Consider the following 27,048-nt stretch of genomic DNA (forward strand, 5'->3'; position numbering starts at 1 on the left):
CACTAGGGGCAACAGTGAGCATTTTTACCTTCAAGTAAATTTTGGTTTTGCTAGGGCTTTGTGGATAGGGTTGGTGGATGAGTCTGCCTCTAATTAGGTAGTTTTTAATATTTTTGTTTTAAGCCCTATCCCAAACCTTGACCCTTACCATAACCATTCGGAGTTAATGCCTAACCTTAAGAATTTCATTCCTGAACTTAACCTTAAACACTTCGAAATGTGATTTTTGAGAAACATGGGGATGAATGTCTAAATCTGTGCCTGTGAGAGCTGAGGTTGTGGTATGGTGTCCTGAAATTGAAACAATAACCACAGATTTAAATATATCAAGCAAATAGATTCCGAGTTCCATGACATGAACTGGTATGTGTCTGTTATATAATACAAAATAATTTAATAAAATAGACCACTGGGGTAATCTATGTACTGGATATTGTAATATATTTAATCAACAAAGCCCAGCAAGACAATTTACTTCAGAGCTGTGGCCTATGCTGAAATGTTTAGCCCCAGACAAAACTATGCGCATTGGTGAGGGAGGTGGCTTGTAAAACGCATCCTATCAGATTAGAAATCACAATAACACAAGTCGCAGCAACGGGAACTCTCTCTGTGCTTTAGCAAATTTGAGACATGAATAACGAAACATTGACTACTGCGGATATTCGTCTAAAAATACCGTGATGAATCATGACGTATTACCTACAACAGATAAATGACCACCCCACACCAACACGTTTCTGTTATAACACAGCTACATAGGATAAATGACGAAGATTACTTTAATTAGCTTATTCGTCACTATGCATGCAATAGGCTACGTCCCCTTTACAACGACTAGGACTGTAAAGCAACACTTTACCTTCAAGTCCCATTGTAACAGTCTCGCGGCCCCCTGTGTATCCTTTGAAGTAGATACTGTAGGCTAGTAGATATCTGTTCAGCGCAGGGTGTTTGGAAAAAGTATGGAATAAAAGTCAGCCGGTACATTTTATGTTAACAATACAGTACTAGCAGTAGAAGTGCCCTGTTCTTACCTTACGACACAAATCCAAGGGGAAAGGACTAAAACGATTGTTTGGGTGATTACATGTTTCTTGTTTGCCTCATTCCCTCCCTCCCTCCCTCCCTTTTACCAGCGCACTCTCCCTCAAGGAGCGGATACAGACAGAGTGCACGGTTAATAGCATATATGCAACACACATTTTATTGTAAAACTAATACAGTCATCATTAGGCTAACAGTGTTAAAAGGCAGAAGAGTTGTATTTCCGTATCAGGTTTACAAAATAGTTATACGTATATTTGATGCATTTGTTTGGTAGGCTATTCGTGTTACTGATCATCTCCATATGTTTTTAATCCAACGCCAACTAAACTAGACATTTACCAATCCTAATTTTCCATTTATTAAATAAATATCCGACTCAATCTCCAAAGAAAACGACTTAACTGTCCACAACTGCATCATAAGAAAGGTGACAGGAATGGCGTTTTGGGTGAAGGAGTGGGCGGGAGGAACAGGGTATTAGGCTATTTTAACGTGATGAATGAGTGGACCAAGTTACTTGGCAAGTGCCTCCCACAGTGCCAGTCTCACGCAGGTGAGGGTTACGGTAGGTTTGAACTAGAACAGTGTTGTCATATTTAGGAGCGGCGTGTAGCCTACTGGTTAGAGTGTTGGGCCAGTAAACGAAAGGTTGCTGGATCGAATCCCCGAACTGACAAGGTAAAAATCTGTCGTTCTGCCCCTGAACAAGGCAGTTAACCCACTGTTCCCCGGTAGGCCGTTTTTGTAAAAAGGATTTTGTTCTTAACTGACTGGCCTCGTTAAATAAAGGTTAAAAAAAATATTCTGAGATTTTTATGGAGACGCGTGCGCCCACAGGCTACATCAATCAAAAACGCACGTCGAATTAATTAACAATTTCAACATAAGCCTCTCCAGTCGACAATACTACTGATCCAATTGTGTCTTCCTTTCACACAAGGTGTGTGTGTACAGGATTAAATGGCATTTTGTATCTTTTCTTTTCCTTTCATCATCAGCGAAGTAAAGATTAGAGAGGAGATTGTGAGAGCTCCCTTTAGAAGGCACCAGGGGATCTTCATTCCTCTGCCTTTGTGATGATATTGATGATGATGATGGCCAAGTGGACAGTTTGATTTTTTGTGTGGCGAGCTAGTTATAAAGAATCAATATTATATCAAGGGGTAACTTTCGTGATAAAGGACTTTAGCCACTCTAGCTATTCATCATAAGTCTGTAGCAAGCAGATAGGTCAAAAGAAATTATATTGCTCTAAAGAGTCTGTCTTCTTATCTCTCTATACCAGGGGAATGGAGGACACGCCGATCGATACAGTAGCTGCGGTATACTCCTTGCAATTATCAATAGCTGATTTTGTCTTCCCATGGCTGCATCTATTAATACCAGATAATAACATCCTTTTGGACATAACTTCTAAGGGGATGATGGAATTTTTTAAAAAGTTTGCTCATTGGATGACCTTGTTGTCAATGAAAATGTATCTCACTACATGTTAGACACAGGGGAAAAGACCCAGCCCAATGCAATGAAAAATACTCAGCTGTAGGCCTATCTTGATAGCAAACACAGAGGATGCTCTAACAAGGTGCACTATAGGAAATAAAACGATATAAGCTAAGAATGTCATTTCTAATCTTATTGCTTAGGTTAACTGACATATGTTAAGGTATTTACATTTGGTTGATAAGCTGCTGTTTGATTTGGGGACAATAGGAAAACTGCACTTTTATTGATGTAATTGTTGAGAAAGATTAAATTGCATTTTTTTTGTGAGGGGGGCGGGATATATATAAAGGGCTATACGGAATTTAACAGTAAGGAAATATTCAAGTGTTAGAATGGTATCCATGCACGACGGGGATACGCTCATTCATGTTCGTTTCTGAATCAGGGAAGAGAAACAAACTGATAGTCTACTATGATATGAAAAATAACTCAACGAATTATTACTTACCGTTTTCTATGTGATTAACACAATCTGACTTTTGAAAATCAGAAGAAAAAAATGCTTGACGTCAAGCCATGCACGGATTGACAAAATATGTCAACACAGGTGTTTGTCACTCATACAGTCCTTCCCCCGAATGAACCCCTCCCAAACCGCCCCAAATCCCACCTTTGCAAAGTAGGCTACTAGGCTACAATGTAAATCACCATTTGCAAGAAAATGTAGCCAGGGCATGTTTATTTAACACAGGTGAACACTGAGGAAGAGAAAAAAACACACATTAATATTATTTCACAGATGAAATTACATTATTGGTTGTTTGTTATAGCCTATCAGGAACTGGAGCTGAACTAAAACACGTTGCACACCAAAAATGGAATTGTAGAATTCTGCAAATAAACGCTCTTTGTGGATAATAACGCTCTTTTTAAAATTGATTAATATTGCACCAAAAGGGGGTGAAGTAGGCCTCCAGCACAGCATCACCGAAGTCAAATGTACAATGAAATACAAATTAACTCTTTGTGTCAACACTTTTGTTTCCAATGTTTTCTTCCACGTTATGTACAAAAATAAAAATTAGGCCTATATGATAAAATATAGAGCACATTGTTCGCAATAAATTAATGTTAGCAGCTATAGGGACACGGAATCAAATTAGATATACATAAAGTCACAGACCCATTTTTAGATCAATTTTATTTACTACACGTTAGACAAACCGATGATTCCGATGGTTGATATTTGGAAAGATATGTCTATATGGTATCAAATCGCTCCGTCGTGGAATCCATAGCCTAGTGTGAAGCGTATGACTTAAACAGTAACGGTGTGGTACATCCTAGCGGTCGCTCAACGCAATGGGCTGAACCTAGCCCAAGGTTTTAACTCTCTCACACACAGCACAGTCCCCACACACCGAGCTAAAGGCGAGGGCAACAACGGCTACATCAAACCTCCCAAGCAGTGCTCCTGTTACGAACCATCAAGTGAAGTCGAAGACTTGTCCGACTTGTCCGACATATGAGAACGTAGATCGATCCAAAAAAACATCTAAAGCTCTTTGGAAAGGACCGGGGTCTTTGGTTGAGCAACTGACGGAAGAGAGGGGACTTTGGACAGCAGCTCGAGACAAACGCGCAGCCGGGAGCAAAGCACCACGAGGGGGAAGACCACATCTAGCCACCCAGCGCCAGTTGGGGTGTATTTTTTTAAATATTTTTTATAAACGCTCATTATACAAACGATTAGGTGCGTATAGAGACAAGGAACTATTTCATACTTCATAACTCCGACAAGGCGCGCGGATTCTGAGAAGACGCAAAACAAACTTTGAGTGGCAATTCGAACGAGTATGTTCCTTGCTTGTCCGCTGGCAATCAAACCGAACTTTTATAATTCCCCTTTATAACGGAATTGCATCATAAAGGCGCACTGGGAACAACTCACAACCATCCTCAAAAACTTTATCCGTCCCATCCGCTTCTAGCGGGTGTCGGCGACTGATGTCCAACGGCAAGGAGGTGATTTGAATGACGATGCTGTCAATTATATGAAGGTAAAAAAAGACTGAACCACTTCAGGGACATTAAAAACACTTTCAGATGCACACAGCCACATTCACAGGACGTACTCAGTCGTGGGACAAAAGTTATCTAGCCTAAATAAGATGGAAGAAAAGATGGATGGAAAGTATGAGCATTGAGGCAAACTGTTCGAATTCCGTCATCTAAATTATCAGAAGTACACAACCCAAGTGGAAAATACTACTTAAAAGCATGGCTGAAGTATGGGATACACACAAGAAAAGAATTGCATCAATGAATCTCCAGCACTAGTGAAAGAAAGCTCCACAGAAAAGGGAGAAAAGCTGACCTTCCGCGACGTAGACCCCCATGAATGCTGGGCGTAATAAACGAGATTTTGTGTGTTGTTGGAGGAGGTGGATAGCAAGAGAAGAGAGACAGATAGTCTGAGAGTGAAGCAGCTAATTGCTTAGTCTGTCCCTCATTACCATATCCAGTGTGTGTCCGCTGGACTTCAGCCAATCCCTCTCACACAGTACCATTAATCGTAATGCATTATTCACTATCATAATTATATACCGACATGCGCAATCCACGCAACAGCAACACTAGCTAATTCCCGTAATTTTTGCAACCAGACTATTTGTGTATTTTTTTTTTTCATTCGGTCGCTGCTGATGTATCTGCAAAAAGCAGAAACATCTTGCAGCGTATCAGCAGCATGTCCCGTCGCAAGCAAGCGAAGCCACAGCATCTCAAGTCGGACGAGGATTCCACAATAGCCGGGGTGGTATCCGAAAATGGTAAGTTATGCTTCTATCTGCGGGTGGGACAATCTTTTTAAACGCATGTCCAAGTCTACAAAACGTATTGTTTTCTCCGAATGCAAGCTTTTCCGGGGCATAATTTTTGTTAGAAAGGCTATGTTTTTATGTAGAAGTGACTTTATAATATCGGTCAAATGACTTAAAATAGAATGTGTTTCTACGTCTATATGTCGTGGTCCCTGCGAAACTTTGCTTATGGTTTTACGCGTAGATCTCCTTGTCGCTTCCACCGGTTTCATCATGTTGTGAAACCCAACGCAACCTCCAAAAGAGCTGGGAACTCTTTATTTACTTGCTCCAATAACTAGCCTACCTGTTTTAATACAAGAAAGTCATTTGGTGACATTTCAAGCTTTATTCAGAGCACGTTAAGGTACTATCAAAAAAACACTTTTGAAGCCACTTTTAATAGCCTACCGTTGTTGGTTGTGCTTTTAGGTAACAAAGCAACATAACACAAGCAAATGCAATGGCCTCAAGTCGGCATTTAACAGTGTTAATTCGATAACTCCCACAACCCACAACAGTTTCATACTTGTCTTAGTTTTTACATGCAAATACATCTCCTACTGCGTTATACGAGTGCAAGTGAGCTATCTGTTTCAGAGTATGGTTCATAAGAAACTCCGATAGTTTTCGTATCAAGAAACTATACAGTTTGATACTATTTTAATATGACTTCAGATATTATATTAATCAAAAATGTTTTTTTCTTTAAACGCAACCTCATCCGTTGGTGGGCTCTCTCTCTCTCTCTCTGACACACACACACGCACACGCACACACACACACACACACACACACACACACACACACACACACACACACACACACACACACACACACACACACACACACACACACACACCACACAAGATGTAAACATTTAAAATAGCAAGCAATGTAATTATGTTGAACATACCACGCTCTACATCATATTTATGCCTTCGGAATTTGACAAAGTATTTACATCAATACATTGCATAACATTTTTTCTTCATAAAAGAGGACAATACATAGTCTTTTTGATTTATTTATGTTGGCATACGGTAGGTTATTTTCCAGTGTCGATGCCTATCCTGGCATTCAAAGGAGCGGATTGCATATTCTGCGATAGATTATGTGCAGAGCATGTTTTGTCATGGAAATGTTTTTGTTTACTCCCTCACATAAATGTATGACACTTGGTTTGTTTCCTGTAGTTCCCTATGTCTACACGATCAGTTGACAGGGTTAGCCGTGTGAAAGGGGTCACTCTTTTCTAGTAATATGTGCTCCATTCGCCTGAAGAATGTAAGCCCCTTATAATTAGAAAACTAAAGTGAAATCTTCACCCAAAAGCACACAACACGAACATGAATGTCAGTTTGTTTTTATAGCCTTTTTTAAATAAAAAAATAAATAAAATCATCCATATATTAATGTTGAAAAAAACTTTTTTTATCGAATAAAAATCTTCGATAGCGTTTTACATCAGGCCCCGGTGATTTGTCTATAATGTAGTCTAATGCACATGTTAACTCATACATGGGTATTTATGCACGATTCATTATTGAGTAAAGATTCATTCAATATTTTACTTACATTGTTTGTTTTGTTATTTCTTTTATATTTCAGGAATCGTGATCAAGCTACATAATTATTTGTAAAAACAATTTAAGTATCTGCAGCTTGCAAAAGTTCCTATATACCTTATAAATATATTTAAGTTTAGTGCGATATTTTATCATTTTAAACCTTCACAATACCTCTTTGTTTTTCCTCTCCAAAATGTATATTGCAATCCTAAGGATTTTTCAAGTCATTTTAACAGCATTCTGAAATTACCAACACGTTATTTTCCCTCTTCCTATTAGATCGAGAAAGAGTGTAATGTGTTTGTCAGCATTTCTTATTGACTATCCATACAGCTTACGTGGTATTCTCGACAAACAACTGTCATTATCTTGAACCATCGCTGACCAGCACATACAGCATCCTTTGTACTGATCCTGTAAAATAAAAAAAAAGTGTGATGTCATCCCTAGGGACAAATAACAGCCTTATTTCCTTGTGAACATTTTAGAGTGACCGAGTCACAATGCTGAGTATGGGTTGTGAATCATTTATTTACGCGTTGTCTTATCATACCATGCGTAACACATGAATAGGGCAGTCAGTGTCCCAAAAAAATGTAATGTAGCTAGCTAAGCTGATTGGACAATACATCACACTTGCCTCGCTTGTTTGTTTATTAAAGCTATGAATTGCAAGAGTAAAGCCAGCGTTAAAGTATAATCTGTATATCAGGCTAGAAATACATTCTCTTGTATATGTCAAGAACCATGGATAGTAAAATGGCATCTATCTATTAATTACAGGCATATATGCTGAGAACAGCAAGGTTATGATTGTCATATGCCATCTATTGTGTTTTAGAGGGTAACAATGACCTTATAAAGGAAAGCAGTCATTTAAAGATGATCCTCGTTAACTATAAGGGCGTTTTACGTGAGTAGGAGGAGGAAGGAAATCCGCATTCTCCAATGAATTCAATAAGAAGGGAAAAGAAGTACACGATGTGACGCATATCCTTAAGAGCCTACTGTCGTGGGCCTGTTCAAGAACAAGTCACATCTCCTTCTCTCCTATCGAACAGCTGTGTCAATGAGAAAGGCCTCTTCAGTTATGTTGGTTTGGATTTTTTTCCTCTTCGGGCAAACAGATTTGAGTGGAACGCCTCTCTCCTTCGCTCTTCTAAGTCTTTACTTTTGAAACGAGATGAAGATGGAACAATAGTCGGTGGAGCGTGCTGCTACCAGCCCTCAGAGTCTCACGTCAGAATTAGACGTCCATATATGTTTCTCAAACGGCAAATTTCAGTACTGACTTGTGTCACGGGTGACCTGACTGCACACACACGTACACACACGTACACACACGCCATACATGATGGCTGTGTGAGAACTACCAATGCCATACTGCTTAGCATTTTAATAAGTTGATGTCGATTGCTAGGGATGATCCTTTCTAATGTTGGAAGAATGCACACTGACTCGCTTGTTGTCAGGACCGACTGTGCTTCACTGAGAGAAGCCTTCTCACGCTTTGGACAAAAGACAGTGTTAGACCATTCGATAAGATACCCTACAATGCCGTATTTCCACCGATACGACCTGAAGTAACCGTACCACCTTATGTCAGACAAAACGTATGATGTAACTGTGGTCAGTTACTTCTGCCTGAAGTAAAAATGGCGTATGAAGGAATTCAGAGGGTCCAATTCTCTTTCAGTACACTGTTAGGACTTAATATCCATTCTGTTAGTCGCCGACCTGGCTGATTGTGTGTAACCTCTCAGTCACGACACAGCAAGGGAACATAGGCCTACAGAAACGAGTTGCTATACCTCTACCATAGTAGAAGTTTTTCTAAATGTTATTGGATGAATCCAGTCTTCTATTTGTATGTAATATCTTTTCGGGGTTCCGGGTTCTGCAATTCAGATATGATGCTGTTGCTCTCGCCTGCGTTGCACCTCCTGCCTGCGTCTAATTGGGATTTATCAGTTATTTAAATCCCGCCTTGATCTGACCTTTTTTTGTGCTTAGGGCTTTTGTGGGGAGTTTACATTGTTGTCCAATGTAGCACTTTAGGGCCCTATTGTGTGGTGGCGCTGAAAAAGTGGAATCGCATGCAGTGCCAACAAGCCTCTCTCGCCCGCCCTCCCTTACCCCACCCCCCAGGCCTCCCAGCCACTTGCCCTGAAGTTGGCTGGTTAGAAAAGCTATGATAGAGCTGGCTGACTTAACCTTTGCCCACCTCGCCCTGCCAGGGGCTGCGGCTAGATGTCAAGCTCATAATACAATTAGAACAGCTGTGCCATTGACCTTGGCAGCGCGGCTTACCCGTGTCCTAGACAGTGTTAACAGTGACAAGCTTTCATCTCACTGCTGCCTCCTCTGCATCTAGTCCCTTTAGAGCTCTTTCCCCAGGGGTGAGGGAGAACACACACACACACACACACACACACACACACACACACACACACACACACACACACACACACACACACACACACACACACACACACACACACACACACACACACACACACACACACACACACACACACACACACAACTGGAAATACAACTCCTCTCCAGCCATTCACAAACCTCTTTATGTGACGCAGTGTTAGGGTGTCTGCTAACACTTAGGAAACATTTGCAAGTGAACGAGCGAAACGAGAGAGGGAAAACATTTTGAAGTGGATGGATGGAATTAAGAAAGAGATAAAGGAGAGATGATATATAGTGAGGGAACATCCTGATAACAGTGACAACCTTGGCTGTATCCCCACTTGCCATTCAGTGAGGCTTTGTTTGGCTTTTGTTTTAATCCTCTCTCATCATTTCAGTGGAAGACTCTGGACCACCCACACAGCCATGCCAAATATGTTTCCAAGAAGAAGGCACCCCAATATGGCTGTCTTTTAATTACAACCCCGAGCACTTAAAAACACACAATAACTATCATTTCCCTTGATGAAGAGGAACTCGCCAACGCCATGTGACAAACAATCATCCGGAGAGAGGGCCGTCATTGAATACTGTATTGCATACGCTTACGCAAACAAATCGTTAATGTTTGGGCTGGGGCTACATCTGCATGCAGTGACAAAGGCCCCTCTGTCAGAGAGGATAGGATATTACTGTACCACTCTGCGTGAGGGCCAGGCCTGTGAAATAGAGAGCTCTGCTTGGTGGGGGACTGCTCTGCAGGTGCGGATGGGGATGTGTGTGATGGTCCTGGTGGGGAGATCCGAGAGAGGAGCTGTTTGAGACGTGGCGTACATACATCATCACCACCGGCTCTGTCTTGGAGGGAGGCAGCAGGGATAGTCACCGCTGTGTGTGTGTGTGTGTGTTATGGAGAGGTGGCATTTTGGGAATGTCCTCCGCTCCTTAGCCATCCTGACGGGACGGTTGTAGTACAAAATAAATAGGGTAGTCGAAATGTAAAAGTAACACAGGGAAATTGGGGGAGATAGTGAGAAAAATAATGCAATAATGCAATGGAAAAAAGTAATTGGTACAGGAATTCTAACATTGTTAAACCCAGCAGGCATCCTTATTTTCCCTCCTCCTCACCCCCCTCTCTTACAGCTTGGGCTGGACCTATAGCGATTCATCTCTCTTTTAAGGATCCTAAGCTCTCCTAAATGCTTGAGAAAAATGCTTTTAAAAGGGGAAGAGGAGTTGGCGAGTCCGGGGATATGTGATTAAGGCTAAACTCGGACCCAAGTGGAAGTGCTTGGTAGAGGGTTCAGGCCATGCTATCATGTCATCAAGCATTAGATATCATAAGAAACAGTGTTTGTCTCGGCAAAAGAGAAGCGTTTAAATTAGATAATGTAATTTCCTGAGTGAAAAGCTTTTGTGACTTGTATAATAAAAAAAATACGTTCTAACATTTCAGGTGCTTTTTATTTATTTTGTATGATTATGGAGTTTATATGAATTGCAAGTGTGTGTGTGCGTGCCTGCGTGCGTGCCTGCGTGCGGGTGTTTGCATGTATGACTGTACCTCACACATCTGTGTGTGTGTGTTTGGGGTGAAGGGGTGGCGTGTGCGTTTGCCCTGCTGTTAGTGAATCTGGAAATTGTTAAAGGCCCAGTGCAGTCAAAAACATGATTGTATATATATTCCCACACTACGAGGTTGGAATAATACTGTGATAATGCTGTTTTGGAAAGACCACCTGAAATTTCAGGCTGTTTTGGTGGGATGGAGATTTGGCCTGCCTGGTGACATCACCAGGCAGTACATTAGTTACGTCCAATAAGAAAGAGAGTTCCTAACCTCTCTGCCAATAATAGCTCGTTTTCAGTTTTCCCCTCCCACTCAAACCACTCAGACAGTCCTAGAACAATTCTTGCTTGGAAAATTGCTCTTTGCTAAGAATCTATTTTAGTTTATTTTTGACCATTCTAATTGAAAACAATCACAGTAAGGTACTTAAGTGTTACCCAGAAATGATTTCATGTTAAGATAAAAACAGCTGCATTTGGACCTTTAAGAATGGAGAGTTTGTAATTGCTCAATAATTTGCTAAATACATTGCTCAGTGGCTTTCACAGAATCAGTAGAGAGCAGGAATACCTCTTTTTTGAGGTAATATGTGAGATTAGCGGTTTCAGTTTGCATGCCGAAGATTGCTGAGCCAGACAGTGGATGCAACGATACAAAGTCTTACAATCCCCCTATTGATTGTGTTGAGCTTCATATTTGCATTTGAGTAAAGGAAGACTCTTAAAGAAATGAGAACCACATTGGATTTTCTAATGCCTTCCTTTCTCATGCTATAAGAGAATCAATACCCCCCCCCCCCCCCCACACACACACACACTCACACTAAACAAGATCTAGCCTCAGTCGCATAGAACCTAAAGAACAACCTGTCTTGTGTATTATACTTCCTCTAGAAAAGTACAGTTCATTTGTATCATCTCAACAACAAAAAAAAGAGTGTTTCATTTACCACGTATTTGTTTTATTTGCAGAGATTTACTTGCACCAGAATGAGAAAATCAACCCCGAAATCAAATGCTTATCTTCCCAGAAAGAAGTCTCTAGTTGTCTCAATAAGACAGCGATACCCTTCAATGTTAGTCATGAAATGATATTCCTACAGTACGTAACAAACTGTACATTCCAGATTGTAGGCCTACTAACCAAAACAAATATATATATATATTGAACATTGGCATTATACTACTGTCATCTGCTTTTCTTTTAGCGATAGGGATATGAATGATTCACATATGATCTCAATCAGTTCACAAAGTAAATTAAATAAATAAATGAATGTGGTGATACATTTCTATGACAAATCTATGTAGACCAACACATTGTGGCAAAGAAAGGGATTGTTGAAAAGCAGTGATACCTCAATTTCCAATTCTTGTTCATATAAATGTTCTGAACAGTAGGACATGGCCAGAATTGGGGCCTCAACTGAACTCTGTTGGAATGCAGTGAAATGTACAGTATGTGATATACACATCCTCAAATCATTTCCCTTCAAATTCAATCACTTACAGTAATCTCACCATAGTGAGAATTCTCAATAGATTCATTTGTATTCATCTTGAACATGCAAAATCCCCAAAATGCTTAGATCTAGATAACAGATATTAAAATACTCAAATCACAATTTATCAATGTTTATAGGCCAACAAAGGCACTCACTTACAAAGCAAATTGTATGAATGAAATTAGAGAATGACAATAATAACTGCTATAATAAATGCTAATAACGAATCGGTTTATAACAATGCCTACTCATTGAGATTATTGACCTTTCACCCTAAATTATGCAAATGAGCCCCTGTGTCTATTGATCGTCTAAGGGGATTTCTGCCTTCAATCACGTGGCATTGCTATTTCCAATAACTTGCTCTTTTCATAGTTTTGTATTGGTGTCGTGTGAAGTTAATAACTATCTCACACAATGCATACGTAGGTACATTTGTGCAAATGGAAGCTGTGTATCCTATACCACAAAAAATACTTTTATGTACACCACTAAAGACACACTATATGAAAAATACTGTATGAATGTTACGCAATTCTTTCATGCCTGGCTCCCACTGTGCGTCATGTTTGTTGTCATATCGTTAACTTCATTTTGTATGTTTTAATTTAGGCCATTGTGTCACGCCATACAGGAAGACATCAAATAATGCCTGACACTGGCGTCACACGGCCCCCAGTGTGTTCCTGGGGAGGAACTGATAGCATTTCCAAAAGCCTCTCTGTTGATTATTAATTAAGTTAAAGACACCGGACCCTGATGGTGTGGTGTAGCCGCCCCCTTGGCCAGAAATTACAGGAAGAGTGATGAATTATTTCACTAATGACTCGTTAAACTGACACGTAGGCGTCACGAAGGCCGCGATACAGGTCGGCGATGTTGTGCCCTTCGAAATGAACTGAAGCATAGAGCAACGTAGGTTCCCTCACTGTTTTCTGCATGTTGAATGAACCACCGTAGTCTGTCAAATGTAAAACGTTTGGATTGATTTGGGGGAGGAAAAAGAGGGATCATTTATGGAAATGAGAAGGTATTCCTGTTGTTGGTGTGTGTGTGTTCCAGAACACCTGTATAGTACACCCTCATCCACAGCATATTTTGGCCACTTTTGTCGAAATAGTAAAAAGGAGGACACATATTTTTTTACTGGGGGTGGAAGAGAGCTGTATGTGTGTTCTGACATTTTGAAAATACATTTGAACAACAACAAAAAAGCCACCCGAACCAGACTCCACACTAGTCCAAATGTAAATCTTAACTGCTAGCATCAACACTGCATGTGTCCTAGTACGTCCTCCCGTTTGTTGACTTGTGGCTGAGTGATTCCCGAGAGAAGTGCCATGTTTGGTTTTGCTTTGATTTTCGTTTCACCTGTGTTTGTTCCTTTGCCCTCACAGGCAAACATGCTCATACATAAACACCTACAATACCCTATTATCTCTCTCTCTCACACACACACACACACACACACACACTGATGCACGCACACACACACACACACACACACACACACACACACACACACACACACACACACACACACACACACACACACACACACAATATATATATATAAACATGACTACCTGGGATGGCATTTTGAATTAGGTTTTAAAACACTCTTGCACTAGGGTTAGGGTTAGTGTGGGAATACTACTTAATATCTTCACTCTCTGTTACTGGGTGAAAAAGTATTTGTAGTGGATCTGTTTGATTTATTTTCTTTAGCAAATGATCATACAATTAAATATGTTTTTATTTGTAATGAGTTCAAATTCATGTTACTATTTAAAGTTGTATTATTCTTTTCACTTACATCTATACACACACACACATACATATATACACATATATATTACTATTACATAATTCACCGATTGTGATAATATACTAATTGGTAATAAATAGTCTTGAAATGCATTTTCAGGCTGAAAGAAACCACTGAACCGTAGTAACCTACAAGGTGGTCCATGTCTTTACATTTGACCATTTTCAAACGTTTCACATCGACACCCACTATTTCTCTCCTTGTGATTTATATTTACACACAGGTTAAGCACTTTAAAACAAGCAAATTATGTTTCTAAGGAGCTATAAAACGCGCCTATGGGTGTCAAGTCATAGCGGCTGGGGTCTCTGAAGTAAAGCAGTCATGCAGTTTTTCCATGTAGGAGAGTAGCAAGCTCCCACTATGGGAATAATTAACACACTGTCCTCACACACACACACACACACACACACACACACACACACACACACACACACACACACACACACACACACACACACACACACACACACACACACACACACACACACACACACACACACAAAGACTCAGCCATGCATCCACTTGAACATGAGATAAAATAAACGGATAAGGGGGCATGTATATTCATGGTTTGATCAGGTGTGAATTAGGACCATGTTCGGATGAACCTACTTGCTTTCTTGGCACTTGACGGCAGTATGCGGAAGAGGAAGTGGCTTCTTACAACTGTGATTAAACATGTGTAACTAATCAGAGACTGCTGCCATGGCACTAGCATGTAATTTGTTGAGTCTCATTTCAAAAAGGGAGAGAGAGGAGGAAAGATGAACAAACCTAACTGAGTAACAAAAGCTGCGTGTTACTAATTTAAAAAGAGAATGTTTCTCATTTCAAAAGATATACTGTCATAAGGGCACAATTTTCGGGTAATTCCTATATTTTGGGCTCACATCCTCATTTACATTATGGGTCAAATGTCCCAGGACATTCTGGGAGAACTAAACAACAACAAGTCTCAACCATTTTAATTTGAAACATATTCTATAAATATCTCTCAAAGTAGAATACACTGGGCCTCCATACTGCATCAGCAGTTGCTGAAGGTTGAATTTATTTATTCACTTATTCACTTTAGATGCAGGGCTTATGTATCACCTTAGCAATGCTAAATGAAGAGGCTCAAGCATTTGAAATTCAGGTGGAAGTGACGGGGCTTGATAGCATAGGAGAATCATAATGGGCCCATCAAAGACCTGATTTGTACCCAACAGACGAGGCAGCTGTGAATTGTATGAAATATTGGAAATCAATAGCTTCTATGGAATTTCATTAAGCGGCAGTATCCACAATTGATAGGCCCTCATAATTTGATGGATTGCACAAAGAAAATTATTAGCCTGGCTCTATTGAGAGGGCTCGAATGCGCAAAACTGGGTCTTGAGAATTGGTGAACTAGGGCAATTTGTTCAGAGTAAAAAAAAAATGAAAAGAATATTGATTTTGGTCACGTTAAAAGAAAGAAAAAAAATAATTAAAGGTTAAATCTTTGCAGAGCTGCTCTGCAGAATATGTGTTGAAATTCTATTGATTATTTATTCATTAATTCTAATTTTTTTGTCTCCCTCCTATCATTCTGTCTTTCTCCCTCCCCCTTCCATCCCCTTCTATCCTCAGCGACAGGAGAAGTGCTGGATGACGCAGACAGTGGGAATGAGAGCCGCAGTGGGAGCGAGGAGACCCATGTGTGTGAGAAGTGTTGTGCCGAGTTCTTCAAGTGGTCCGATTTCTGTGAACACCTGACGAGCTGCATCAAGAACCCCCTGGTGCTCATAGTAAACGAAAACGAGACTGAACCCTCCCGGGAGTATCCTGCAGAGCCATCGCCCTCGCCAAGCTGCCGTAGTGACCAGGCAGACAGCGAGGACGCTGGAGAGGGCAGCAGCCACAGCCCCGGTGAGGACGATGAGGGCGCAGAGATAGCCATGGAGGGGAGCAGTGCCCTGGACAAGGAGGACGAGCCCATGGAGCTGTCTCTTGAGAAATCGGTGGACCTCGAAGAGAGTGACGCCTCCCCACAGCCAGATGGTGCTCTACCTCAGCTTTGCGATCCTGCCCCATCCTCTGTGAAGAGCTACAGCATGCCGAGCACCAACGTCACCCTGGAGACGCTACACAGCACCAGCGTGGCAGTGGCTCAGTTCTCCCAGAGTGTCCATGCCGCGGTGGCCGGTAGCGGGGTCTCCCAATTGGCCATCCCCATGATCCTGGACCAGCTGATGGCGCTGCAGCAGCAACAGATCCATCAACTCCAACTGATCGAACAGATCCGCAGTCAGGTGGCGTTGATGCAAAGACAGCCCTCCGTCACCCAGCCAACCCAGAACCATCACCGCCACCACCACAGCACAGTTGCTGGCTCCCAGGGGCCGTCATCCTCCAGCCTCCCTGCCGTGCCCAGCCAACTCCAGCAGTTACACAACTTCATCACTCCCCCTGTCCACCAGCTACCCATCAGGTTGCCCTCACCGCTAAACAGCCTGGGCTCCTCCTCCTCCTCCCTCACCTCTGCTATAGATGGGCCCCTCTTCTCCCATACCCAGCCGAGTAGTAATCAGCAGTCAAATGTTTCGATGCCCAACACCACCTCAGCAAACTCCTCTTTCCCTCCGTCCAGTGGTAATGTGCTGTCGTCTCTACTGCCTTCCTGCATGGCTTCAATCACACACAGCAGCAGCAGTGGAGCTGGATCCACAGCTGGAGGAGGCATGAGCAGCAGCAGTACAGCTCTGCCAAGGAATTCCAGCAGCCCCCTTTCACTAGGCCACAGCAGCCTCCTGAGCACCAGTCCCTCCAATCTACCGCTGATACCTCACAGTTCATCTAGCAGTGTCATCTTCCCAAACCCGCTAGCCAGTATAGCTGCCACGGCCAATGCACTTGACCCACTCTCCGCTCTGATGAGGCACCGCAAGGGAAAGCCCCCCAACGTGTCTGTCTTCGACACCAAGCCCAGCTCCGAGGACCCCTTCTTCAAGCATAAGTGTAGGTTCTGTGCCAAGGTGTTTGGCAGTGACAGTGCCCTGCAGATCCACCTGCGCTCTCACACCGGCGAACGGCCCTTCAAGTGCAACATCTGCGGAAACCGGTTCTCCACCAAGGGCAATCTGAAGGTCCACTTCCAGAGGCACAAGGAGAAGTACCCGCATGTCCAGATGAACCCTTATCCCGTGCCAGAATACCTGGATAACGTGCCGACCAGCTCAGGCATACCGTATGGTATGTCCTTCCCCCCAGAGAAGCCGGTGACCACCTGGCTGGACAGCAAACCTGTTCTCCCCACAGTCCCCACCTCAGTCGGGCTCCAGTTCCCCCCAACTCTCCCCAGCATGATGGGAGGCTACGGTGATTCCCCGAGCCTCACTCCCCTTAGCAGATCACCCCAGAGGCCCTCCCCACCCTCCAGTGAGTGTGCCTCTCTATCACCTAACATCTTCGCTGAAGCAGGCATGATCACCACCTCACGGTCTCCGCAGCCCAACTTAGGGGGTGACATGCCTCCCATTCTTAAACCAGAGGGCATCCACCTGCCCCCAAACCTCCCCACTTCCAGGCCTGGTGAGAACACGACCACCACCACCACCGTTACTCAAGTGGTCCTCGCCACCACGGTCACCGCGACCACATCCACTAGCAGCTATACTGAACGCATCATTGCCCCCTCCTCTGTTTCCCATCCAATCCTCCCCATGATCTCTGATCAGTTCAAGGCCAAGTTTCCGTTCGGCGGCCTCCTGGACTCTATGCAAACGTCTGAGACCTCAAAGCTGCAGCAGCTGGTGGAGAACATCGACAAGAAGATGACCGACCCCAACCAGTGTGTCATCTGTCACCGTGTGCTCAGCTGCCAGAGCGCCCTCAAGATGCACTACCGCATTCACACAGGAGAAAGGCCTTTCAAATGTAAGGTCTGCGGCCGAGCGTTCACCACCAAGGGCAATCTGAAAACACACTTTGGGGTCCATCGTTCCAAGCCCCCTCTCCGGGTCCAACACTCCTGCCCCATCTGCCAGAAGAAGTTCACGAACGCTGTAGTCCTGCAACAGCACATCCGCATGCACATGGGGGGCCAGATCTCCAACACCCCCCTGCCTGAGAGTCTTCAGGAGATGGACACCGACCTCTCCTTTGACGAGAAGAGCTTAGACGCCATGAGCAACTACGATGACGAGCTACTGGATGAGATGGAGGCAGCTATGGAGGACGAAGCAGAGCTGAAAGAAGGAGAGATGATGATGGACCCATCCAAACCTCTCCATCCATATTCAGGAATGTCCCCTGGTCGCTCCCCGCCTACCTCTGTCATCTCCAGCATTGCTGCTCTGGAGAACCAGATGAAGATGATCGACTCCTCTGTCAATATGAGTCGCTCGTTCGGGCTGAAGCCCATGCAGAATGGTGGCAGGTTTGGAGGGGAGAATGACTTCTTCAACAATGACTCGCTGTATGCCTCGGGGGATCTGGAAGGCCAGAGTGTTGGAAGCCCGGCACTATCTGAGTCCTCAGGGTCCATGCAGCCCCTCTCCCCTGCTCACAGTCACCCTGAGAGTCATCGATCCAAGTCCCCAGCCACACTCAACCATAGCAGCAGCACTGCAGCAGAGGGGCAGGAAACCAACGGGATGGCTACAGTGAAGTCTGAGAAGTCAGACACCCCATCCCCGGCACCTGTGTCTGAAGGTAATGTGGCATTGGACCTGACTGCTAGCATAACCCAGCCTAGCAGGCACTTCATCAAGGAGGAGAACCACTTCAACATGATGTTCCTGGGCAGAGATAGAGGTATATTCAATGATCCTGACTTTGATATGGTTCATTTATTGTTAATTTGTTTCCTAGGAAAATGTATAAATGAATAAATACAAATCACAATTTACATGAATGATATCTGAAATGTCTAAAATCATTGTGTTCCACATGTGTCATTTGAATAACACACGTCTCCGTTCTCCCAACTAAACATATCCTCTTCTTTTTTGTCTCTCTAGGTCTGAGCAACTCTAGCTTGCTAAACACAGCATCCAACATGATCAAAATGGAGATGAATGGGCACAGGCACAGAAAGCCCATGTCCCTGAATGACGGTCCTTACATGCCCGTGGGCATCCAAGTGCCCGCTTCTGCACCCCAGACCAACATGAGCCCCAGTATCACCCCCATGCTGGCACCGCCAACTCCCCGTCGCACCCCCAAGCAGCACAACTGCCACAACTGTGGGAAGAACTTCTCCTCAGCTAGTGCCCTGCAGATCCATGAGCGCACACACACAGGAGAGAAACCATTTGGCTGCTCGATCTGTGGAAGAGCCTTCACCACTAAAGGCAACCTGAAGGTATGAGAGAGAATATAATAATAAACTGCATTTAAAGTATAGGAAAAGGGGTACCTTTGTCTGCCTCAAAAATAAAGTTATATAAAGAACAGGAAAAAAAGACCAGAGGCTCTTGAATAATAATGTCTGTTCCTTGTGTTTCCTGTTGACTGAATGCAGGTGCACATGGGCACCCACATGTGGAACAATGCGCCAGCCCGTCGTGGACGCCGTCTCTCCGTGGAGAACCCCATGGCCTTGCTGGGCGGGGACGCCATGAAGTTTAGCGAGATGTTTCAGAAGGACTTGGCGGCGAGGGCCATGAACGTAGACGCTGGCTTCTGGAACCAGTATGCTGCCGCCATCACCAACGGCCTGGCCATGAAGAACAACGAGATCTCCGTCATCCAGAACGGAGGCATCCCCCAGTTGCCCGTCAGCCTGGGTGGTGGAGGTATGACCTCACTAGGGGCCATGTCTGGAGGTATGGACCATATGGACCGTATGGACCGGGTGAATGCCAGCAGCAGTCCTCCCATGACTGGGATGGATAAGACAGGTCTGGAGGTTGGGGCTAGACGCCCCTTCGCTCGATTTATGGAGGAAAATAAAGAGATTGGGATCAATTAAGGACTTTATTATTAGTAAGGAAAAGACTTTGAGGAAAGACAAGAGTCTTACGAAAAGGAAAGAAACTGCTAATCCAGTTTGAACTCTTATGTACTATATTATGTACAGAAAACATTTTTTTTTTGGTTTGGTTTTGGAAATATAATATTTAGTATTCGTTAGAGGTCTTTGCCTTTCGCCCTTTCACCCCTTCCTCATTGATATTTCGCTCATACGAAGAATACTTTGTCTCTTGTTTGAGAATATGTCGTCTTGCAAGATTTGCATGGTACTTATTGGTTTCTATCAGTATGTTTGACTGCTTTTAAGGATTATTTTTGAAAAGTAATATCTTGACTCAATTGTGATGGGCAAGCCTCTTATTGTGAAAGGACTCAAATGAAGCTGAGCGAACTCTTATATGTGCATAGACTGACTAGCTGCTGTTTGGCTGATGTTTATGTTTGTTCTTAGATAAAGAGCAATGGACTGAAGTAAATTGGAATTATGGTGTTACTGTGCTCGCCTACAATTTTTTCTCATGAAGTAGAAAACTTGAAAAAAATGTTTCAACTATTTTAATCTTTACATTAAGTCTCCCAGCATTGTCTTATAATATTGTCCTGTGTCTTTAGTATTTATGATATTGATAAAAAAGCGGGTATAAGAAAATATATTTAATGGCCCCAGCATTTTATTGATCCTTTTTTTCTAAACTGCAGACTTCACTTATAAATATCTCTTTCAATAAAGACAACATGTCATTTCAGTTGTACAACAGAGACACATTGTGAAGTTTCATTTGGATATTCAGCCAAGACGATGTGTAACATGTCTGGTGCACAGTGAAGACGCTGAGATATCCGAAGCTGCTATTATCACAAACCTGATTTTAAACCTTTTTTTAAAATGATGGGGGAAAATGTCATTTTAAAGAAATACATGTGTATAGAAATACAGACAACTCTAAAACAGGTATGCATATTTTGTATCACATGAAAATAGACATCCTTTGAGAGTATTTGTCATGTTTGTGAATGCACTTTTTAAACCAGACGTTTTGTCTGTGACTTATCGTTAACCTTTGACTGAGCTGTCTATCACGTGTAGTTTTAATTGTTTTCAGCGTACCACTCCTACTATTTGCAGAGTTGGCCCTCTGGTACGGTATCTTATGCTACTCATCAGAGTACAACCTCATCCACACAATCAAATCCTTCTCCAATAAAAAAAGAGAGAACAGGTCACTTGTGTTTGACTGGTCTCCTTCTCTACATTTGCTGTTGTTATTATTTATTTATTTTCAGGCTGGATTCCTGGTTTCTTTCAAAGGGGTTAGAAGGTTGTGAAGAGATTAGATGAAGTAAAAAATGACGTGTCAAATAGTTTAGGTCTTTTCTTTCTTTTTTTTGGACCTCTTTCTCGTTCTACTGTATATTTAGAAAGACATATTTGAAATCAAATTTAAAATAAGCAGCTAGGAATGTCCTAATTGCTGTTTGGACAATTTTATGTCACATGGGGTTCGAGAGAAGCCCAATACCTCACGTTCAACAATTGATATTTACAGTTTGTTGCTGAATGTTTTTAGAAAACCCAAAGATGCAGAAAATGTTTCTAAAAGTTTAAAAGTAATAAAAGTGTAGCATTACTGTCCCCGTAGGAGAACTGCTGTCCCCATAGAATAACCCTTTTTGGTTCCAGGTAGAACTATTTTGGTTTCCATGTAGAACCCTCTGCGGAAAGGGTTCTACATATAACCCCGAAGACAGCCGAAGAACCGTTTGATGTTCTAGATAGCACCTTTTTTTCTAAAAGTGTACACAACAGACCCCTATCTTTCATCTCTATTCGATCACAGCCAACCAACATATCAAAACAACCACAGTAGCCGTCGTCGTAGTAAATGATTCCAAATGTAATTCCTGTAATATTTTTTGTGTTTAAATCATGTTCATCAGCAGCTATGATTTCTTTCCTTTATACTGCTGACATTGACTTTTGAGAAACAAAAGACACGTTATTGAATTGTAATAGCATAGGCAAAATATGGGATGTAAGGGTAGTGAATAGTTAATGTAGCTTTTCCAACATCCTTACAGGTATCAAAGGTGTTCTTCCCCTGATGTAGGTTGTCATCCCCAAGGTGTCGGTTGTGAAATCAGTAGGCCCAGTAAAAATACAGAACTTCTGCTCTGAGGTGATGTTAAGAAATACTTCTGTTTTATGTAAAAGCATTTTCCTGATGGCCCCTTTGAAATGGCCCCTTTATTTTGGGAACATAAAATAAATAATAGTGTCCTTCTGGGGAAGAATAGCAGTTAAGAGCTGGATTCCCAGACATTGATGGTGAATAAAACATATATAAATCCTGACAGAGGCTGAGGGAACATGTTCAATTTGGGAACATTTTTTTTTCCCTTGAAGAGTAAAAAAATAAATCTAATGAAAGAATATAATTAGCAAGCATCTGTCCCCCAGCTTCCTTTGACTAAGATGTCTTGTACCTGGGAAAAAAAGGACACTTACACTGCACAGATATGATCTCATCTTAACATAATAGATTGGTGATGTAAAACTTTGTTTAGATCACTTGATAACATGGGCAACACATGTATGATTATTTAGTCACAAATCACAGAGTGTGTGCGCCTGTGTGTGTGTGACTATTAGACGGTAGCCGTTATTCAGACCTGAGGAATAGTAAGTAGTGCTTGTCCTACTGCTCACTGCATGGAAATGGGAAAATGAAGTAAGGATATGTGTATACAATGCAGGTTTACATCTACAGTGTTCCATGCTGATGATATGTAGCAGAAAAGTTCTAATATTTACAAATCCGATCCACTTTATTTCTAACACTAGTGTTGGCAAATATCCTTCAGAGCTTTTAGTGCAGCCAGTTGTATGTACAAAAACATTTTTGAAATGATATTGGCTCACGACCCACTTTGTATAGCTTTAGACCATGGGGTTGCCTATCATAAGTAATGATGGTGCCTTGTTTGGTTTACAAATGACACGAGGTAGTACAATTTTGTTCTTGCTGTACTACTGAAACAAGACATGACAGTGTACTTTGCAACTCCGAGTCTTTCAAATAAAATGTTCTTTTAAGTTTCAAAGTACTGCAGTGAATAATAAAAAAGTATTTCTGGTACACATATATGGTAATAATAATAATAATATAAACATTTTCCATATTACACTTGTTTCAAATAATGTACGCATTTTTTGTTGTTGAACCATTTCCATTAGAAATGATTTGATTTGTTTGAACAAGCTCTGTTGGCAGACAGCATATTGTCTGCTTCCTTAGCAAATGTAGCTGGAGTGGGACACTGATTCATGCCCCTTTAGTAATGACATGGCCCCAAAAGAGCATTAGTCTCACAGACATGTTACACCGTGTCACCGAGAGTATACCTTCGTTAGTGTGGAATGACAGCAATGACAGGTCACATGATCGATGGCAGATGTGAAAGAAAACTCTGTCTGTACCAGAGGGAAAGATTCTGCATGTGAAGCTGATGTTCCTCTATTACCAGCAGTGTAGTGACAAGTTCTCTACTTGATCACATTCAAGATGCATTCCTTCATATTGCCGTGGTGTGTATGTGTGAGAATGATGTCTGTGTGGCGTATGTGATTGGAGTAGGTAGTCTGCACATGTGCGCGTGTGTGTGTGTGTGACAGAGAAAGCGAGCACTGGTGATTGGCCGCCCAGCATCGCCTCCTGGAGTGTCACACAAAACCTCCCACATGGCCCGCATGCACGCACAGACACACGAACGCACACAGATGCACAAAAACGCACGCACGAACACACTGCTGATGTTCACACAGAAAGGACATCTGGTGAAAATGAACATTTCCTGTGCTGGCTGGTGTGAGATCGAATCTCCTGTGTTGAGATACTTTTGTTGTTAACTCATTTTAAATACCCCTCCTATCCAGTTATGTCTGCGGATGTTATTTTCTTTATGCGCAATCATGAAAACTTTATCATCATGTTTTTCTCATTTGAGATACAATTAAACCCAACATTATCATGCACTTGCAGACAGAGCATTTAGATAAAAAAAAATGTTTTAATTAAACCTGTAAACAGCAAATTCCATTTGCACTTATTTCAAGAGGAACAAATGTTTCTCTGTCATAGCCTTGTCTCTGCCAATAGGACATGAGATATGATGGACGATAACGTAGCCTTTGGTATTTTGTTCCGTAATACAATATTAGGTGAATTGTTAACACTATTTGAAACACATTTTCCATTGCGGTTTATAAACGAACGTCTTTCAATTTAACATGAAAAGAAATGATGCATGAGACCAAAATGAAAACCACTTGAAGTGGCTCCAAAAGACAAATATGATTATTTGATATCAGCTTTTTTTATTGTCCCTCATGTATACACCACAGTGTCCATGAAAATGAAGTTAATGTCTTGGCCATAATTGTTCCTTCCCCCTTACCAGCATCCTCTCTCTAAGCAGCTGATGGCTATGACTACGGGGCTGCAGACACGATAATGACTTGATCCAATCAGAGGGCCTCAGGACAGAAAAATGTATTTAATCATATAAAAAAGTAATATGTGAGGACAGAGCACAGTAGAACACCTGCAGTGGCAGGTAGCCTAGTGGCTGGAGTGTTGGGCCAGTAACCAAAAGGTTGCTGGATCAAATCCCTGAGCTGACAAGGTAAAATCTGTCATTCTGCCACTGAGCAAGGCAGTTAACCCACTGTTCCCTGGCGCTGAAGACGTGGATGTGGATTATGGCGGCCCCCCGCACCTCTCTGATTCAAAGGGGTTGGGTTAAATGCGGGAGACACATTTCAGTTGAATCCGTTCAGTTGTACAACTGACTAGGTATCCCCCTTTCTTTTTACCTATTGTAAAACAAGTTCAGAAATCAGCACATCAGCCTTTGGCGACTGGATGTATTATTTTTCTCGAGTGATGAGTGACAGTATAGGGGCTGAGAGCCTGCTTACCCAGAGCCCCCTCGTTAACAAGGAGTTTAACCACATTCAACACGACAATAATTACTACACGTAATAGGATTTCTTTTCAACTTTACTTATTTGTTGTACTGGAGTATTACACAACGGTCTGTGACTGTCAGTTGAGTTTGCCCTGCGGTGCACTTCGGTGCTGATGTGGAAATGTATGCCACAAAGTATTTCTCAACTGCATTTTGTGTCACTGCAATCAGATGTGTCCTTACAGAGGCTTTCTCAAGTATTCTTTGGCAAATTGATACAATTTCATTTTTGCTGTGCTTATTTTTGAGTACAGCATTCCACACATTCTTGAGCTCATGTGCTGGCAATTACCAAGTGAAAATTCTTAATTTTCCAGACAGGACATAAAAAATATAAAGACTTTTGTTCAACTCTTGGGGAGTAGCAGTTGTGTGGCATTTTATAATATAATTCAATAGGCTGTAGCTTAAAGGCACAGTCTGCGATTGATACATGCATATTTTTGACTTGTAAATGAATGATATATACCCATTGATTCTTCAATAATATAACTTAGAAATGTCTGATGAGATCAGAACCCAACATATAAGCTTGTTTTACTCTAATGTCTGTAAGCAACGTAAATGTAAACAAACACTGTATAGCCTCAAAATATGGTTAAAACTATATTTTTGATATCATGGATGGTCAGTCCTTGCATCCAGAGAGAGGTCAAGTAATTTGAGAGTGGTTATATTTCTCCAGCCCCATCCCTCAGCTTTTTACCAAAACAGTGATGGGGTGGTGGCTCAGTTATGGTTTGAACTGCTGATTGCCGCTTTAACCTTCATAAAAGCACTTTGTGAAGGAAGGCCATTTTACCTCAAGTGATTTCAATTATGGTGCACCAGCCTGCAGAGCAGGAGGTTACATAGGGATTCAGGGCAGAGGTTGAAAACACATTTACATTTACATTTAAGTCATTTAGCAGACGCTCTTATCCAGAGCGACTTACAAATTGGTGCATTCACCTTATGACATCCAGTGGAACAGCCACTTAACAATAGTGCATCTAAATCTTTTAAGGGGGGGGGGGGGGGGTGAGAAGGATTACTTTATCCTATCCTAGGTATTCCTTAAAGAGGTGGGGTTTCAGGTGTCTCCGGAAGGTGGTGATTGACTCCGCTGTCCTGGCGTCGTGAGGGAGTTTGTTCCACCATTGGGGGGCCAGAGCAGCGAACAGTTTTGACTGGGCTGAGCGGGAACTGTACTTCCTCAGTGGTAGGGAGGCGAGCAGGCCAGAGGTGGATGAACGCAGTGCCCTTGTTTGGGTGTAGGGCCTGATCAGAGCCTGGAGGTACTGGGGTGCCGTTCCCCTCACAGCTCCGTAGGCAAGCACCATGGTCTTGTAGCGGATGCGAGCTTCAACTGGAAGCCAGTGGAGAGAGCGGAGGAGCGGGGTGACGTGAGAGAACTTGGGAAGGTTGAACACCAGACGGGCTGCGGCGTTCTGGATGAGTTGTAGGGGTTTAATGGCACAGGCAGGGAGCCCAGCCAACAGCGAGTTGCAGTAATCCAGACGGGAGATGACAAGTGCCTGGATTAGGACCTGCGCCGCTTCCTGTGTGAGGCAGGGTCGTACTCTGCGAATGTTGTAGAGCATGAACCTACAGGAACGGGCCACCGCCTTGATGTTAGTTGAGAACGACAGGGTGTTGTCCAGGATCACGCCAAGGTTCTTAGCGCTCTGGGAGGAGGACACAATGGAGTTGTCAACCGTGATGGCGAGATCATGGAACGGGCAGTCCTTCCCCGGGAGGAAGAGCAGCTCCGTCTTGCCGAGGTTCAGCTTGAGGTGGTGATCCGTCATCCACACTGATATGTCTGCCAGACATGCAGA

The 27,048-nt window shown here is 42.5% G+C and overlaps 1 protein-coding gene and 1 long non-coding RNA gene across 2 annotated transcripts in view; one reads left to right on the forward strand and one right to left on the reverse strand.

Annotated features, from left to right (window-relative positions):
- LOC139564479 (uncharacterized) overlaps positions 1–1,115 on the reverse strand; it is a 30,241-nt gene extending 29,126 nt beyond the window's left edge. Inside the window, exons 1-2 of the long non-coding RNA XR_011672757.1 lie at positions 1,038–1,115; positions 863–936 (exon numbers count right to left, since the gene is read on the reverse strand). This is a non-coding gene — a long non-coding RNA (uncharacterized lncRNA). The remainder of the gene's footprint in view (positions 1–862; positions 937–1,037) is intronic.
- A 2,686-nt stretch (positions 1,116–3,801) lies between these two features.
- Positions 3,802–21,456, forward strand: LOC139564233 (sal-like protein 3). Its single transcript, XM_071383578.1, has 4 exons — positions 3,802–5,327; positions 15,875–19,039; positions 19,246–19,589; positions 19,749–21,456. Exons 1-4 carry the CDS (start codon positions 5,246–5,248, stop codon positions 20,196–20,198), a joined length of 4,041 nt encoding a protein of 1,346 aa, XP_071239679.1. The 5' UTR covers positions 3,802–5,245; the 3' UTR covers positions 20,199–21,456.
- Positions 21,457–27,048: the final 5,592 nt, after the last annotated feature.

Source organism: Salvelinus alpinus, chromosome 35, assembly GCF_045679555.1.
Source record: "Salvelinus alpinus chromosome 35, SLU_Salpinus.1, whole genome shotgun sequence".
NCBI lineage: Eukaryota > Metazoa > Chordata > Actinopteri > Salmoniformes > Salmonidae > Salvelinus > Salvelinus alpinus.